The sequence below is a fragment of the Podarcis filfolensis genome, assembly GCF_964270895.1.
Source record: "Podarcis filfolensis genome assembly, chromosome: 1".
NCBI lineage: Eukaryota > Metazoa > Chordata > Lepidosauria > Squamata > Lacertidae > Podarcis > Podarcis filfolensis.
The window spans coordinates 12,833,105-12,849,985 of NC_139604.1; the positions used below are offsets into that span (position 1 = coordinate 12,833,105).

The 16,881-nt window shown below is 47.2% G+C and overlaps 2 protein-coding genes across 4 annotated transcripts in view; one reads left to right on the top strand and one right to left on the bottom strand.

Annotated features, from left to right (window-relative positions):
* Positions 1–16,881, top strand: part of CASP10 (caspase 10) — a 127,026-nt gene that overhangs the window by 95,343 nt on the left and 14,802 nt on the right. The window lies entirely within an intron of this gene.
* TRAK2 (trafficking kinesin protein 2) overlaps positions 1–16,881 on the bottom strand; it is a 51,960-nt gene that overhangs the window by 29,344 nt on the left and 5,735 nt on the right. For all 3 annotated transcript variants that reach the window (XM_083628074.1, XM_083628076.1, XM_083628075.1), the window contains 2 exons: positions 1,857–2,142; positions 1,011–1,205 (listed from right to left, as the gene is read on the bottom strand). In XM_083628074.1, the coding sequence (XP_083484200.1) occupies positions 1,011–1,205; positions 1,857–1,893 (232 nt within the window). In that variant the 5' untranslated portion in view covers positions 1,894–2,142. The remainder of the gene's footprint in view (positions 1–1,010; positions 1,206–1,856; positions 2,143–16,881) is intronic.

A 16,881-nucleotide genomic window follows, 5' to 3' on the forward strand; every position in this document is an offset into this window, starting at 1 on the left:
TACTGAAAATATGTGAACTCATGCAATGTTCATCTGAAATTGCTTAGACTTTCCACTGCAGAACATGGCGTGAAACCAGTATGGTTTCATGGATGAGTTATGAGCTTTGACCTGAGAAACTTTCAAGTTTCAGTGCAACCACAAATTCACTAATGAGCATTATTGGTTCTCATTATTATACGGCCTTCAACTGCTCTTAGAAACTGATTAAATTTCACAACGAGGGAGAGATTTTATGTATGCCTACCTAGAAGTAAGCCCCACTAATACAACCAGACTTACATCCGTGTAAACATGTATAGATTGCACTCCTAGCTTGCATTTATATTTATCACAGCGGGGAGAGACTAACCTGTGGCCTTTAAGATGTCGTAATTTCCATAATTTCTGATCACTGGTCATGCCAGCTGGGGGGGTTGCAGGAGCCCAACAATGTTTTGTGCAGAAATGAAAAATGGCTGCATTGATTTCGGAGCTACTGTTCTACAGCAACTCAGCAGAGTAAACAAAAATGCAGGGAACAGGCAAGTGTTGAGCTTTTTTTAGGGGGGATTGCTAAAAATCACTGCCTCCCGTCTGTCCCATTGCCGGCAGAAGCTGCCAATCGCCCGCCCAATTGCCGCAGCGTCAGCCAATCAACACCAGCCATTGCCGCAGCAACCAATAACACGACCAATAGCTGCTGACAGCCGCAGCAGCAACCAATCAAACATCCACCCTATGCACGATCCATGTATAAGATGACCCCAATTTTTTAGCATGATTTTTAAAGGAAAATACCTAGAAAAGTATGGTATATTGATGCCTCCTGGGACTGTGTTGGGGACCTCAGATATACAGCACTTAGACTGTACGAAATTTCTACAGCCTTGTCAGGTCACTGTAATTCTCACTTTGTCCAGCATCACAAAGGCCAAGCTGAGGCTGAGCAGGGATTTGATCAGGGCATCACCTAAGCAATTCATTTATATTTTTCATTTCAGTCCCTGGCAGTGAGCAAAAGCACTTACTCATGTAACGGATGGTCTCTTCAGAAAGAACTGGAGAAGAGATTTCAGAGACATGACTGTGGCAGCCTGGAGACTGGGTCCAGTCGGCATTTTCAGAGAGACATAAAGAATCCACACGTAACTTGTACTGAGGCAGCTGTTCCTCCAGCATGCTCACCAGCTCAACTTCAGCGAGATCTTCAGTAGGACAAACATCTAAAAAGGCATATATATATATTTATATAAGCAGGCATCAGTATACCAATCTGCTTTGGGATGAATACTAAAGGAACTATTTATTTGCTTTGCTTTGACAATAAAAGAAGCCATGATAGCTTATCAATAGTATTTAAACCTAGGCTAGACAGAAACAGCACAATCCTTGATACATTTAACTAAATAAACACTAATAAATTAGCAGCTTTGTCAGCAACAAACTACTAAAATGCATCTACGTGGGTTTCCCCCCAGCTTACACATTTTCCAGCTGATAAATGTGAAATGCATTATTAACTAAAGAGTAGAAATGCTTTTATGCATTATTTTATATTAAAGCTGTAGATCAGATCAGATCGCAATTTGGATAAAGGTTCTGTGAGTACATAAATCTTTGCATTAGATTAGTGACCATTTTCCTTTGCAACTCATGTCTTTAAAAAAATATATATTCTAAAGGAGCAGCACTTTGACTTGTACTGTATAGATGAAGGGTCCATCCAGGCTGTGTAACTATCTGTCCCATTTTTCAATCCAAACAGTTTATAACAATTGGAGTGACAAATACTTTTAAATTTTAGAAACTGCCCTTCATCCAAAAATGGATTCCAGAGTGGTATATCTGGGCCTTTTACCCGATTTTCAACTTACCAGTGATGTTTTCTGAATCTCTGTGGTTGAAATTCATGAGGTTTGCTTCACACTTCAGTTATTTGGAAACCACATCCTGTATGCACACTGTGTGTTGCTCCTTCTCATTTTGGTTTGATTGTTTTGGTTTAAAACCAGAGTAGACAACAGCCATTGGTCTACACTGGCATTACGAGTATGTGCTTCTTTCTTCAGCTGTGTTAGGTCCGAGGTGACACATTTGAAACTTGTGCCTCATTGAATATTGCGATCTTTATGTTATGATCTTGCCTGGATCAGCCATCGTCTTGAAATAAATTCAAAAAGAAAAAAATCAGTTTTAGACATTAAGCTGAACAAAATATCAGGAAGCCATTTTATGAAGAAACACAGGCAGGGTTCACAATTCATAGCTCTTACTACTTAAGGATTTTACAGAAATAGTTGTCAAGTTGTACAGCACCTACAACTAGCCTCCTTTCTTATGATTAGTCATGTTCAACAGCTGCAGGACTGGAATGGCGTCAAATCTTTTATCCGTTTCCACCGATAAATCTCTCCCTGGAACCATGAATCAACTCCCAAGGACTGTCCACAGGTTGCAGATAATTAACAGTGCCCCAAATATCTTCTTAATTAGCTATGCCATAAACAAAGCTATCATTCTTAAAAGGTAAATTACACAATGTTACACATTTCCCCCAGTTAATTCAGTTCGCAAATTCCCCAAATATATTAAAGGTATTTCAGGACAACTTTATGAATCATAAAGTACTACCCGTACCACATTCTTTTTAGGGGTCTGATGCTTTGTATTAATTTAAAGGATAATCTGTGATAATCACATATCCATTAACTGGAACACTCCAAGGGACTCTACTGTACTGAGGAGAAGGAGAGTGAAAGCAACCTCCGCGGCGGGAGGAGGAGGAGCCTTCAACCATCAAAGTCATGCTGCTGCTATGTTTGGCTCCACCCCTGGCCCCTCCCACCACCGCATGTATGTGACATCATGCATATGATGTCATCCCCCCCTAATCGCTCTCACAAGCTGGCAATTCTGGTTCTGTATGTGTCATGTTATAAATGTTAGCATCCTGAAATCATAAAGAGAAGTTCTTTGTGTGGATAATAACAGCTATCAAATCTCTAATCACCGATTAACCTCATTTCCCCACTATCTGAAAGGTATCTATTCCATTTGCTTGCTTTCAATTTAAAGATGTTGTGATAATTCAAAATCTATACTGGATTCTCAGCATCTTTAAAATATCACTAAACAATCCAGTCACATTGAATATTTATATTTAGCAACCAACCACTGACATCACTAAGTAAATATTAGCTGTATTATTTATCTATAACTACTATCACTGAATATACATTTACCAATATTATACATATTGGCAATCCAAGCATAATCTGCAAGTACAAAATCACATTTTTTTAAAATTACTTAATTCCAAGGGATATTTTAGAAATGTATAATTTTGTATATTCAAGGTAGGCTCATATAGTTAGCGTGATAGCAAGATAATGATTCCAGAGGAAGTTATTTTAGTCTGCGGGAGTAAACAAATTATACCACTGGTACCTTAAAGACTAACTTATTTTTACGTCGCCTTTTCTAAACCAACCCCTACTTTATTAGATTCATGAAAAGAAGAGGTAAGGTGGTGGACATGTATAGAGAGGAGAAAATATTAGAGGGAGAGAACAATAAGCACAGCAGAATAGAGAAACTGCATGATAAAATCCATTCGAGTCCAAGAAAAACATTTAGCTAAGTAAACTTTGTAGGCACATAATAAAATATATTATGAAGGGACAGTAAAACTCTCTTGAAATGTCAGAGTATTGGAAAATTTAAATATGTGGATTATTAGACCAGTAAAACACAAAAAGGAAAGAGAAAAAGTGTTAAACATAATTCCATGTTGTTCTCTTTCTTCCTCTGACTAACAGGTTAGAGGGCACAGAAGTCAATGCTATTTTCCGCCCAGTACTGTCTGGTTCTCTGGCAATCCTACTTTCAGACAGCTGTTGTGATGCATTCTGGCCTGCCTCTGGCCTTATTACTGTAATCCTGCTGAAAAGCTGTCAATACACTTCATATGTATGCTGTCTTCCAGTGATTAATTCTGAATATTTTAATCTGGAAAGTTCTTTAAATTTTTTATAATTTATAGAGGTCAATATTACAATTCAGGAAATTAGGAAACGGAAAGCTATTGATGCTGTTTATTCTGATAACTCAGTAGGTTATACCACAGAAACTCCTCATCAGAATCTTAATTCCCCCCCCCCATATGAATGTATCAACAATATATCAAAATCATGCAAATGATTGATTCTGTATCAATTAATGACATTTTGGACCAATTCATCACAGGCTGAACTCTTGGTATGGACAGTTTTTTTCATGGTAGAGTATTTAAATACACCCTGAAGCAGTTTGGTCTGGGGAAAACTTTATACAATCAAGCATACTGAAGTAGTAAACTGACCACAAATAGCTCAGTAAAGTCTATTTTTATACCGGTTGTTCAACAAGGAGGAGAATTTGCAAACATTCTTGACCTGTGGACGTTGCTTATGAGACTTCTCCCAGCAATGTTAAGGGATATTATACAAAAATGGCAGGTACAATTCATCCTTCAGTTCCAGCTTCGGAATACTGCCAAATGATCTATTATTAGTATTTTTACAGAGCTAGAAAGGCAGAGGGAGTGGGGGGACAAATCAGCAAACTGAAGTAGACATAGACAGTTTTTATAAACTAAACTTTGGACATGTGTTTTAAAAAGCCTCCTATGATGCAGCAGAAATACACAATGCACATTAGCAATGGTGTCTAGGTTTTCTCCTGCACACAACAGCTTTGGATTTCCCTCATTCAGCTCTCTAAGTACAACTGATACAAGACAAATTTCGGAAGCTTAGCACAGCAAAGAGCGCCAGTATCTTCTGAATAATGCATCAGTGCTTCATGAAACCTACTGGAGCAAAGGTGAACTACTTTGGCAAAATGCCTTGAGGAAGTCATACAGTAAGTTCAACTAGGAGTCCTTAGCCACAATGCTTCTGTTTAAAACCACTTTTCACTTATTTTAGGGAACTAATTGATTGGAATATCTGCTCATATATCCTTCACTGCCAACCTGCATTTATGATCAGTGTCGAGACTGAGGTGAGGGGCAAACCTTCATAAAATAACATTTAAACTGCAATCTTAAACTAGCTTACATGGGAACGAACGCTTACATGAGAATAGTGTGGCTTATTTCTGAGCACTGCATAGGACAACGCTGTTAGTAAATAGGCCAAACACATTGAAGCACATAATGCTGACAAATATTGAGGCAACATTTATCACAGGAAATACCTGCTGCTTATCAAACACCATGGCTATTTGTAGACTCCCTCTATTGTGCTAAGCTATTTTTACTCTTTGCCAAAGTCCAACTCTTCAAAATAGCAGTCAAACAGCAAACGTTCCAATTCTAAGCAGTCAAGAAAATTGTAAGCCATTACTATCTGAACAGTTTATTTGCCAGATAAAGAAGTGCAACACTAGATTTATTTATTTTTTTTACATATCAAAATGTACCTATAGCCTAGTGAAGACCTAATGATAACAGAGTAGTGCACTGGCAAGGAAAGAGAGTAAAAGGTAAAGAAACCCCTGACCATTAGCTCCGGTTGTGACTGACTCTGGGGTTGTGGCGCTCATCTCGCTTTATTGGCCAAGGGAGCCAGCATACAGCTTTCGGGTCATGTGGCCAGAATGACGAAGGCGCTTCTGGCGAACCAGAGCAGTGCACGGAAATGCCGTTTACCTTCCCGCCAGAGCGGTACCTATTTATCTACTTGCACTTTGACATGCTTTCAAACTGCTAGGTTGGCAGGAGCTGGGACCGAGCAATGGGAGCTCACCCCGTCGTGGGGATTCAAACCGCCGACCTTCTGATCGGCAAGTCCTAGGCTCTGTGGTTTAACCCACAGTGCCACCTGCCCTAGGTAATATTATGTAATTTACTGAAGTCTATTTATACATAGTTTATTGAAGTTTCATTCCAACCTTCCTCTGTGGAGCTCAGGGGGACATACATGGAACCTTCCCCAAGTGCGCCATGCTTTTATGACGGAAGAACTTGAACATTGGTGTGTGGCCGGAAACCCCCCCCCCCGTCCTTTCCACACGCTCACCCGTAATGCACAAGCACCACACGCACACACACACACCTATCCCCATCCAGGAGACGGCCCTTTAGAGGGTTGTCTTCCTTAAACAAAGCCTTCCGTAAATAAGGAAGCGCTATTTTGACAAAACTATATAGAATCCCGATCTTCCTTCTTGCATTTCCCTTCAGTAGACCGGGCGAACGAACTCGAGGTCAGCCGGCTGCCGTCTCGACCAATCAGCGTTAGCGAACAGCGCCCCTAGTGGCGGCTACGCTGGTACTGCAGCCGGCATCCACCGCTTCCCTACTTTGACAGCTCACTAATACAATGTTTCCGGACTCAATTGACCGTGACTGATCTAATCAAATGTTGCTACATTGTATCTAAATTTGGGAAGTGCTTTGAACTTCAACAACCCTTTCTTCGGAAATTCACCAAAAATCAACGGTACCTTGGATTTTCATCGGACCACTTTTATTCGGCTCCAAATCACAAGGACTATCAAAGGGGGGTGGCTTGATACCAACCAGCCATAATCCCCCGACCGAGCAGGCACGTACACAGCGCTCCACCCGGATGACCTGAACACCTTGATAGCCGGCTTGATGGGCTTAGACGGCCAACCGACGGAAGACACAATAGCCTGCATATGATCGTGTATTCGGCTTCGGTCATAACAAAAGGACTATGACCGGGTTCCCTCCAGGGGGCAGGAAGCGGCGCCCTTTCCCTTTGTTTCTCCACTAGTAAGGGGGACGGGGGCATTCGCCAGGTGTGAAGATGCTCGAGTTACCTGCCCGACTCCTCCCTTGACTCCTCCTGTTCTCTATGTAATCATGATGTAAATATGATGTAATTTGAGGGTGTATCCAAGGGGATTAGCAAGTAATAAAAGTGAAGGTCTCCTTTTGTTCGGGGCTTCCATCTTGCTTCACCTCGTGGGCGGTGGGGGCCCTGTCGCGACAGTCTTTTGCTAATAAAGACCAAGCCTACTGGCTGCTGTTTTGCTCTGATTTTGCTCTGGTTGGTGTCTTCATTTCGTCCAAGAGAGCCCTCTGCGTTTCCGTTAACAGTTTGGCGACCACGAAGGGACACTTGGTTCTCCTGCAAAGGTGAGAGGGGAGATAGAGGGGGATCGGGCGCCACTGGGCATCTTTAGCTCAGGGATCCCTTTTCTTCCTCTCCCTGCCTCCTCTTTGTGGGCGGTAATCAACCGTCACCAGAAGCCCAACCAGGGAGAGCAAAGGCGAGGTAAAGCCGGCTAAAGGAAAGGATCCCGGGATCTGCGGGGGACATCTTCGAACGTGAGTATGGTTTGAAGAAAACACACTGGGAGGGGGGAGGTAAAGTTACGTCTCCACGACAGCCAGACTTTCCTTCTTTCATTTCTAGCGTTACCCCTCGGAGTCGTCCGGGTGCGCCTTAAACACTCTTCTTTTCTCCCCCGATTCTCCCCCTCGGAGTGTGGCCAGGGAGGTCGCGGAACTTTACTATCAGACGATTACCCCTCGGAGTCGCCCGGGTACGTCTAAAACTTTCCCTTTTCTCCCAATTTCCCTTTCGGAATGTGGCCGGGGAAATTGTGACCCCTTTACTGTTTTCCGGCGTTACCCCTCGGAGTCGTCCGGGTATGCCTATCACTTTCCCTTTCTCTCCCCCAATTTCCTTTTCGGAGCGTGGCCGGGGAAATTGTGGTACTTTGTTTCCAGCGCTACCCCTCGGAGTCGCCCGGGAGCGCTAATTCTCATACTCTCTCCTGTTCTCCCCCGTTTTCCGTCTTGGAATTGAGTCCGGGAAAGCGTGGCTCTTTACTGTCTTCCCTGACGTCCCTCCCTCGGAGTCGTCCGGAGGCGTCCTTCAAAATACTCTCTCACTCTCCCTGTCCTAAATATGCAAATGAAGCCGCCCCTCCTGCCTGGCGACTCTTGTTGAGGATGACCCGGGTATGTGAGAACGCAAGGTCATTTGCTTCCCTTCATAACTTGATCTGTTTCTCGGACCCCGATCTGGCATTGCATTGCGCAAGCGTTCAGTAGGGAATTCCGAACTTAGTCCGAAAGGCTAGGCAGGAGGCTGTCGTGGGGTTAGAGGGGTGGTTCACGAATTGGGGCCCCACACTAGGACTAGTTGCGCGCATGGTACTGAGGTAGAATTTAGAAATTGTGACTGGGTATCGGGTAGAGAGAGAGACCCGTGACTTTAAGGCAAATGTTTGAGGTTCCAGAGTAGTATGTTGAGTACAGTTAAATGGTAGACAGGATCAAGTTTAAGTAGGAATAAATAGAGCCGTTTTGACGAAATAAATCCCTTATGCTATAAGATAACTATTTCCCTGACCAAATACTATTTTTTCTCTATCCCTCCCTATCCTTCCTCCCTCCCTCGTCCCCCTTGTTTTTCGTCCTTTGTTTGTTATAGTGCGCACCGCTAGCGAAATACCCCATCCTTGTGTATCAGAGAGATGGGAGCTCACGCTTCCCAACACTCTGATTGGGCTCCTCAGGGCGGCAAGGCTTCCACGAAGCCTTTCCGTACTGAGGAAGACCCCGATACCCCTCTGAATTTCGTTCTTTTGAATTGGAAGGAATTGAGAGGGAGAAAGGGACTCTCAAAATCCAGACTGAGGGATCTCTGCAACATCTCGTGGGTCGCTTTTACCCATCATCTGGAACCGCCTGCCCAATGGCCACCGCATGGTTCCTTCAACCTTGTGAAGATGCAAGCACTTAAATCCTATCTGGCCGACGAGAAGCCTCGCCAAATCTATTACCTCAATCTCTTTGTCGAGGCTCGCGAGTTGTTTAGGGACCAGCAAACGCATATCGTCCGCCAAATGGCCGTTTTAAAAACAGCCCGACCTCCCCCATATGATGAAATCCGGGCTCAGGAAGAGCAACTGGATAGGACTCTTGTCCCCTTCTACTACCCCGAACCTAGAGCCCCGCAGTTACCGGAGGGCAGGACGAGGCCCGCTGGGGGGAGCACCGGACCGGGAGAAGACACGACCACTTCCCCAGTCACTACCCTACCCCGAGTGGAAGCGACCGTATCTCGGCCGGACTTTTCCGCTGGCACCTCAAAAACAGGAGAGGACCATCCTATTTTGGATGTACCGGCCCTTCCCAACGGACAACACACTAATGGGGGGTCAGATGGACCGGTTGCCAGTCGAACGCGGACTAGGGAGACATTACTCAACGGAGATGTAGAGGGCGCATTTCCCTTAAGAGCATTGCCCATACCCCCCGTGAAGGAAGGAGACCCGCCTCGCATGGTCTTCACACATCAACCTTTCCTTACGTCGGACCTGATGAACTGGTCCGACAAAATGCCCTCCTTGAGAGACGACCCCGATAAGTGCCACCGCCAGGTGGCCACCATCTTCTCGACACACAACCCCACATGGGCAGACGTCCACATGCTACTCGGAGCCCTCTTCAACGAGGCCGAGAAGAGAGAAATATTATCGAAGGCAGGAGAGGCTCTAAACCGCGAAAACTATCAATTAAATAGACCTGCCTCCATGGCCCCCTTGACTGCCCAGACATTACTTAACGACCCGGAATGGGACTACAACTCCACCGATGGCATATGGGCCCTAAAAATTTTCAAGAAGGCTATCCTAGATGGAATTAAAGCTGCTGGCCAGCGAACCGTAAATTGGACTAAAGTCCAAGCCGTCCTTCAAGGACCAGAGGAACATCCGTCCGACTATTATTCCCGTTTAGTCTCTGCAATAAAAACCTGGGGTGGTATAGACCCAGAAAGCCCCCAACATGAGGTCATAGTTAAAGGCTTCTTCAAAGACCAAGCCACAGCGGATATTAGAAAAGCCCTAAACGCACACCTTGGATACGACGGAAAGACCATTAGCGAAATCCTTTCCATCGCCAAATCCGTCTTTAATTCGAGGGACGAGCGGAGAAGAAAGGATTTAAAACCCGACTCTCCGAGGGTATTAGCATATGCAGGAGGGGTCCCACCATACAAGGATAGAAACAAACCAAACGGTCCAGAGTACCGAGACAAGCGTATCTGCTATAACTGCGAGGAAGTAGGACACGTCAGGAGATTTTGCCCCCTCCTGCCAGAAAATACAAGACCCGAGTACACAGACCCGAGACCACACAGACCAGACTACCGCGAACCGTCACACCCCAAGTCTAGGGAATCATACCCTCCATACGGACATATACCACCAACGGTCCAAACGCAACATCGAACTAACTTCGCTCCCCCACAACCAAGGCCCAGGAATCACGCTCAGGATCCTCTCAACCCCTTCAAACCGGCCGCCAACCCCGTCAGCCCAGCCCGCGAAATGGCCGTACAAGAATATCAAGAGCATTGACAATTAAAAGCAGATCCCGCCTCTTTCCCCTTTCTCTGTCCCGTCTTACAACTATCCTCCTCCGATCCTATTTGCACCATGCAAATAGACGGGCAACCCTATGATTGCCTCTTGGACACTGGAGCTACCTATTCCACCCTAACAAATAGTCATCTGACCCCCGGGGAACAAACCAGAACCGTAATGGGACTGGATGGAATTCCCAGGAGTTGCCCTCTTTCCAAACCTGCAAGGGTCTCCGTCGGCCCCCTATCTGTCAAACATACTTTCCTGCTCACATCTAGCCCCGTCAACCTTTTGGGTAGGGATCTGCTCTGTAAATTAAACGCTACCATTCAATGCGGACAAGAGGGAATCTATTTGCACATGCCTAATGAATCCATCTTCGGCTTCCAAGGAATGTTACAAGAAGCCCACAATCCCACCATTGACCTTCCGCCTGAACTCTTAAATAGCGTCTCCCCTTCTCTATGGGGAACTGAGTCAACCTCAGTAGGACTCTTAAAATCTGCAACCCCGGTAAAAGTAAACTACAGGAAAGATCAACCCTTCCCGTGCACCAAACAATATCCCCTTCCTCAAGAGGCCATAGATGGGTTGACCCCGATGATCGATGAATTCCTGAAAATGGGAGTTCTAGTTCCATGCGCCTCCCCATGCAACACTCCCCTCCTCCCCGTCAAGAAACCAAATACCAATCCCATCAAATGGCGTTTAGTACAAGACCTTAGGCTCGTGAATGCCTTCGTCATCCCCAGGCACTCTGTGGTAGCTAACCCACACCACCTCTTGAGCACGATTCCGGAGAGAACTGTGGTATACTCCGTCATAGATCTATGCTCAGCTTTCTTCAGCATCCCCGTAGACCCAGACAGCCAATTCCTATTCGCCTTTACATGGCAGACAGGACAACTAACGTGGACTCGATTACCCCAAGGATATGTAGAGTCCCCAGCAATCTTCTCATCTATACTTCATCAAGATTTAGCTGACGTGACACTGCCAAAAGGCTCCGCTCTCAGGCTTTACGTAGACGACATCTTACTCTGTGCTCAAGACTTCGAATCCTGCCAAACCGACACTATAACTCTCCTAAACATACTAGCACAGAAGGGACACAAAGTATCCCCAAAAAAGATACAGTTTTGCAAAAAGGAAGTCAAATATCTTGGCCACATCCTAGGAGAGGGCACTCGTGCTCTAACCACAGACAGAATCGAGGCAATAACAAAATTACCCCTGCCAAAAACTAAAAGACAACTTCGGGGCTTCATCGGAATGAGTGGGTTTTGCCGCGCATGGATTCCCCGCTATGGAGAATTCACCCGGCCACTTACAGCAATGACACACGAAGATTCCCCCGACCAACTTCGATGGTCGGCAGAGGCACTCGAGGCTTTTGAGTCCATTAAAAGGGAACTGAGGACCTCACCGGCCCTTGGACTCCCAGACTATAGGCTCCCCTTTTCCTTGTACGTACACGAAAACAAAGGGGTAGCCTCCGGGGTCCTTACCCAACCCTTTCAAGGAAAAAACAGACCCGTCGCTTACTACAGCCTTCAGCTAGACACCACTGTACTAGGGCATGTGGGCTGCCTTAGAGCGGTAGCAGCAGCGGCACTGCTCCTAGAGAAAGCACAGGAGACTGTTCTGGGGCACAACTTAACCGTCAACGTCCCCCATGCTGTCGCCACCCTCCTTAGCTTACAAGGGTGTCAACGCTTCACCATACAACGCTTAAACAAATACGAGGCCATCCTCCTGAGCCCGTCTAACGTAACCATAAGGAGAGTGAACACGCTTAACCCCGCAACCCTCTTGCCCCTTCCCGACGATGGTACCCCGCACCACGACTGCTCACAAATAGTCCGCCATATGGAGAAACCACGAGAAGACCTCGACTACCTGCCTTTACCCAATCCCGACCTCATTTTATACACTGACGGAAGCTCCAAGATTGTAGATGGCGAGCGGAAAACTGGATATGCTGTAGTGACTGACAGCGAGACCCTAGAGGCACGACCTGTGCACCCAAAATACAGCGCACAGGCCGCCGAACTTATCGCCCTAATCAGAGCTTGTGAATTAGGCGCAGGGCAACGAATCAATATCTACACAGACTCAAAGTATTGTTTTGGATTAGTGCATGCCACTGGGCAAATCTGGCTACAGAGAGGCTTCCTGACGGCAGCCGGTACCCAAATTGCACACGCTCCCTTAGTGCAGCGACTTATGAACTCCATACACCTACCCGAAGCCATCGCGGTAGTCCACTGTAAAGCACATACTAAGGGGCGAGACCAGGTCTCCATAGGGAATCGATGTGCCGACCGGGCAGCGCAAGAAGCAGCCCTCCTACCCCTCACTACAGACAACGAATTCCAAGGACCCCAAGTCCCATCAGATATAGACTTTACCGAGATGTACAAAACAGCGACCCCAGAAGAGATTACAGGTTGGGAAGAGCAAGGAGCCCACTTACAAAATGGTGTTTGGTATTTCCCAGACAAGAGACTCATAATGCCCAGATTGTGGGTACCCAAGCATTTGAGAATATTACACCAACGTACACATTGGGGAAGAGACAAACTTATTGATACAATGCAGCGCTGTTGGTATGCGCCTGGGCTCACCCAGGCTGCTAAAGCTGCCGTCAAAAATTGCCATACTTGCCAAGCCTTTAACCCAAAACACGCCGCTAGGTGCCCTCCGGGAGCCAGGCCATGGGCTTTCGTCCCTTTCGAAAGTCTCCAAGTAGATTTCATAGATCTACCCCCCTGCCACGGCTACAAACACGCTCTGGTCATCATCGATCAATTAACAGGGTGGGTAGAGTGCTTCCCTACCCGCAGAACAACTGCCCAGATAGTCGCAAAGATCCTATTACAAGAAATAATACCAAGGTTCGGTGTCCCCAGACATATAGACAGCGACAGGGGTTCACATTTCACATCAGATATAATTCAACAGGTAGCCACCGCTCTAGGAGTAAAATGGAAGCTCCATACCCCATACCACCCCCCTTCTTCCGGGCAGGTGGAGAGAATGAACCAACAACTAAAGTCCCAATTAGGAAAACTCTGTACGGACACAGGGATTAAATGGTTAAATGCTCTTCCCTTAGTCCTACATAATTTAAGGGCATGCCCCCGCGGTAGCCTTAAACTATCACCATATGAATTACTGTTTGGCAGACCCTCTCCCGTATACAACACTCAATTCCCTACCTCAGAATTGGAGGTCGGTGAATCTGAACTAACCAAATATGTAACGCAACTCCAGAAGCAACTAACCCTTCTTCACAAATATGCAGCTGCAAGCCAGAACATCCCACTGGATGAGAATGTTCACCCATACCAGCCAGGTGACTGGATACTAGCCAAAACCTATCAAAAGGTACCCCTGCAGCCCACCTGGGAGGGCCCCTACCAAGTACTTTTAACCACCCCAACTTCTGTTAAGGTAGCGGAAAAGACAGCTTGGATACACCATACCCGCTGCAAGCCCGCGTTGCCACCCGAGCCTTCCACGGACGACTCACCCTACTGCACCCCAACTACACCGGGGGACGGCGATACCGACTCAGAGGAACAACAGACCGGACCTGATCGGGGCACGAATCGGGCCCAACAGACCGGACCTGATCGGGGCACGAATCGGGCCCAACAGACCGGACCTGATCGGGGCACGAATCGGGCCCAACAGACCGGACCTGATCGGGGCACGAATCGGGCCCAACAGACCGGACCCGAACCACCAACTTCACCCGCCCATTGGTCTTCTGAACTCATCACGACTACAGAAAACGCAGAGCAACCTTCAATCCGCCTCCGACTCCGTAAAATCCCCACAGCTTCATCTGACAGCTCCAGTTGACAGCTCCATCTGACAGCTCCATTTGACAGCTCCATCTGACAGCTCCATCTGACAGCTCCATTTGACAGCTCCATCTGACAGCTCCATCTGACAGCTCCATTTGACAGCTCCATCTGACAGCTCCATCTGACAGCTCCATTTGACAGCTCCATCTGACAGCTCCATTTGACAGCTCCATTTGACAGCTCCATTTGACAGCTCCATTGGACAGCTCTATTTGACAGCTCCATTTGACAGCTTCATCTGACAGCTCCATTTGACAGCTCCATTTGACAGCTTTATTTGACAGCTCCATTTGACAGCTTCATCTGACAGCTCCATTTGACAGCCCCGTCTGACAGCTTCACCAACTGACACGCTATGGACACCAACGCACCCAAACTCCTCCTCTTCTCCATCCTCATCGCAACCACTCTTTCCCATCCCACCACCGCCTCACATGCATCATGCCCTGGATTACAAACTCAATACAAATATCTTCATTTCGGGATTATTGACATGGTGAAACCCGGAACATTGGATCGCTTGGGGGACTTCGACTTCTGTCTACCTGAGACCCGCACCCTTCTCCGACACTCCGTACTACCGACTCTTGCTACACACCAATCCTGGGAACTCTTTATTCGCTCTACCTCCTACACGCCACTCGGAAAACTCATCCTCACCCGAGATGGCCCGTGGTACCGCGCCCACTGCATCAATGGCTCTTATACAACCTTTTCCGACGGCACCCCCCAACAAACAATTAACTGGACACTTCTGGACAATGGTGGCGGTGAGTCGGTCTATACTGACAAAAATCACCCCACAGACCACCTAATCTACGGCTTCTATTGCCAGAGAGTCGACACTGCCCCCCGTCACACCACCTTACAGGGAGTCTGTCTCCGACGATATTGTTGCATTTGGGACATTGGCACCGCTGCCACCTGGGACGGCAAGGCATACCTAGAAGGCTGGCATCACTCCACTGCACCACCAGCTCAATGGGATACCACCGGGCCACAAAGATGCGGAGGTTTGACCACAAACCTCACCTACTTGCTCCGACAAGATCCACTTCACCCTGCTGGGACCGCACCTCGACAAAGGGGGGAACTGTCAATATCTGAAAACCCCACCACCCATAATGACCTTCTGTCCACCTGGCATTCAAATACCTACGTAAAACTAATCTCTCAAATTGCCAAACAAACTACCACGGACAATTGCTGGATCTGTGCCAATGCCCCCGCACACCTCCACAGTGGCATACCATTCCTCGGAATACCCCTTACTCTGCAACAACATCTCTCCGCGGACATACGGTCTTGGAACCTGACCGCTGTGAATCTGACCCACCAGTACATCTACCTCAACGGACCCACTAAAGGCGACCTCTGCCGGAAGTTCAGCGGCAAAGACAAAGTCATTGGCGAGAGCACCTGTAAGTACACCATTGATATTACTTTGACTGGCAGAATCACCCTATGGCAACAAGGCAACCCCTCCACCCATCCCAGCCTGCTGTCTGCGTGGAGGCGCGTTATGAGTTTGCCCGACTCCTGGGACCCCTCCCCCGTCTCCCAATGCTTCTTTCGCACCTTCCTTACCGGTCGTATAGACTCGTGCCTGCAAGGGTTGTTCTGGGTATGTGGCCACCGTGGCTATGTATGGGCCAGCCCCCATTCCCAAGGAACTTGCTACCTCGGACTGATCTTGCCTGGGATCCGAGTCACCCGCGATCTCCCTCCCGGAAGAAGGCGAAACAAAAGGGCTAAGGACTTGTCGAAACTCTCCGACGTGACAGCCAATGGAGAAACTTATGGCCGGGCCCTTTTTCCCGCCTACGGGGCTGGTTCCAACCATGTTGACATTCTCAAGCTAACGGACATTCTCCTAAATTTTATGGAAGAGTCAAATGCTGCCACCCAATCTATCCTAACGGAATTAACAGAGGTCAGACAAACGGCGATCCAGAACCGCTTGGCTTTGGACTATGTTCTTGCTTCGACCGGAGGAGTATGTGCCCTTGTGGGAACCGAATGCTGCACATACATCTCCGATCAAACCCTAATTATTACTGGACACCTCAACAATATTCATAAACTAACAGATGAACTAAAGGACATTCAGCATGAGGGACTGTCGGATGCTCAGTTCTGGAATTGGCTGCCGGGGTCCGCGTGGATAAAACAACTCATGGGAAACGGACTCCTGATTCTGATCACTGTTACCATCTGCATTGCTGTTTTTTGCTGCGCCATTCACTGCTTCCCGATGTGCTGTCAAAACTGCGGCTCTTGCGCTTCAGCTCTCCGTCCGCGAACATCCATGCCTGCCCCAAGGACCTCATCAACCCTCATCGAAATGGGACCCCTGAAGAACACGCAGAGCCTAAGTCCTAGGTATGATTTGTCAGACTTTTATTGATTTGTGCGGAGAGAAGGATTGCGCGGTCTTGCACCTTCGCAATCTTATCTCCGAAGGGGGGAACTGTGGCTGGAAACCCCCCCCCCGTCCTTTCCACACGCTCACCCGTAATGCACAAGCACCACACGCACACACACACACCTATCCCCATCCAGGAGACGGCCCTTTAGAGGGTTGTCTTCCTTAAACAAAGCCTTCCGTAAATAAGGAAGCGCTATTTTG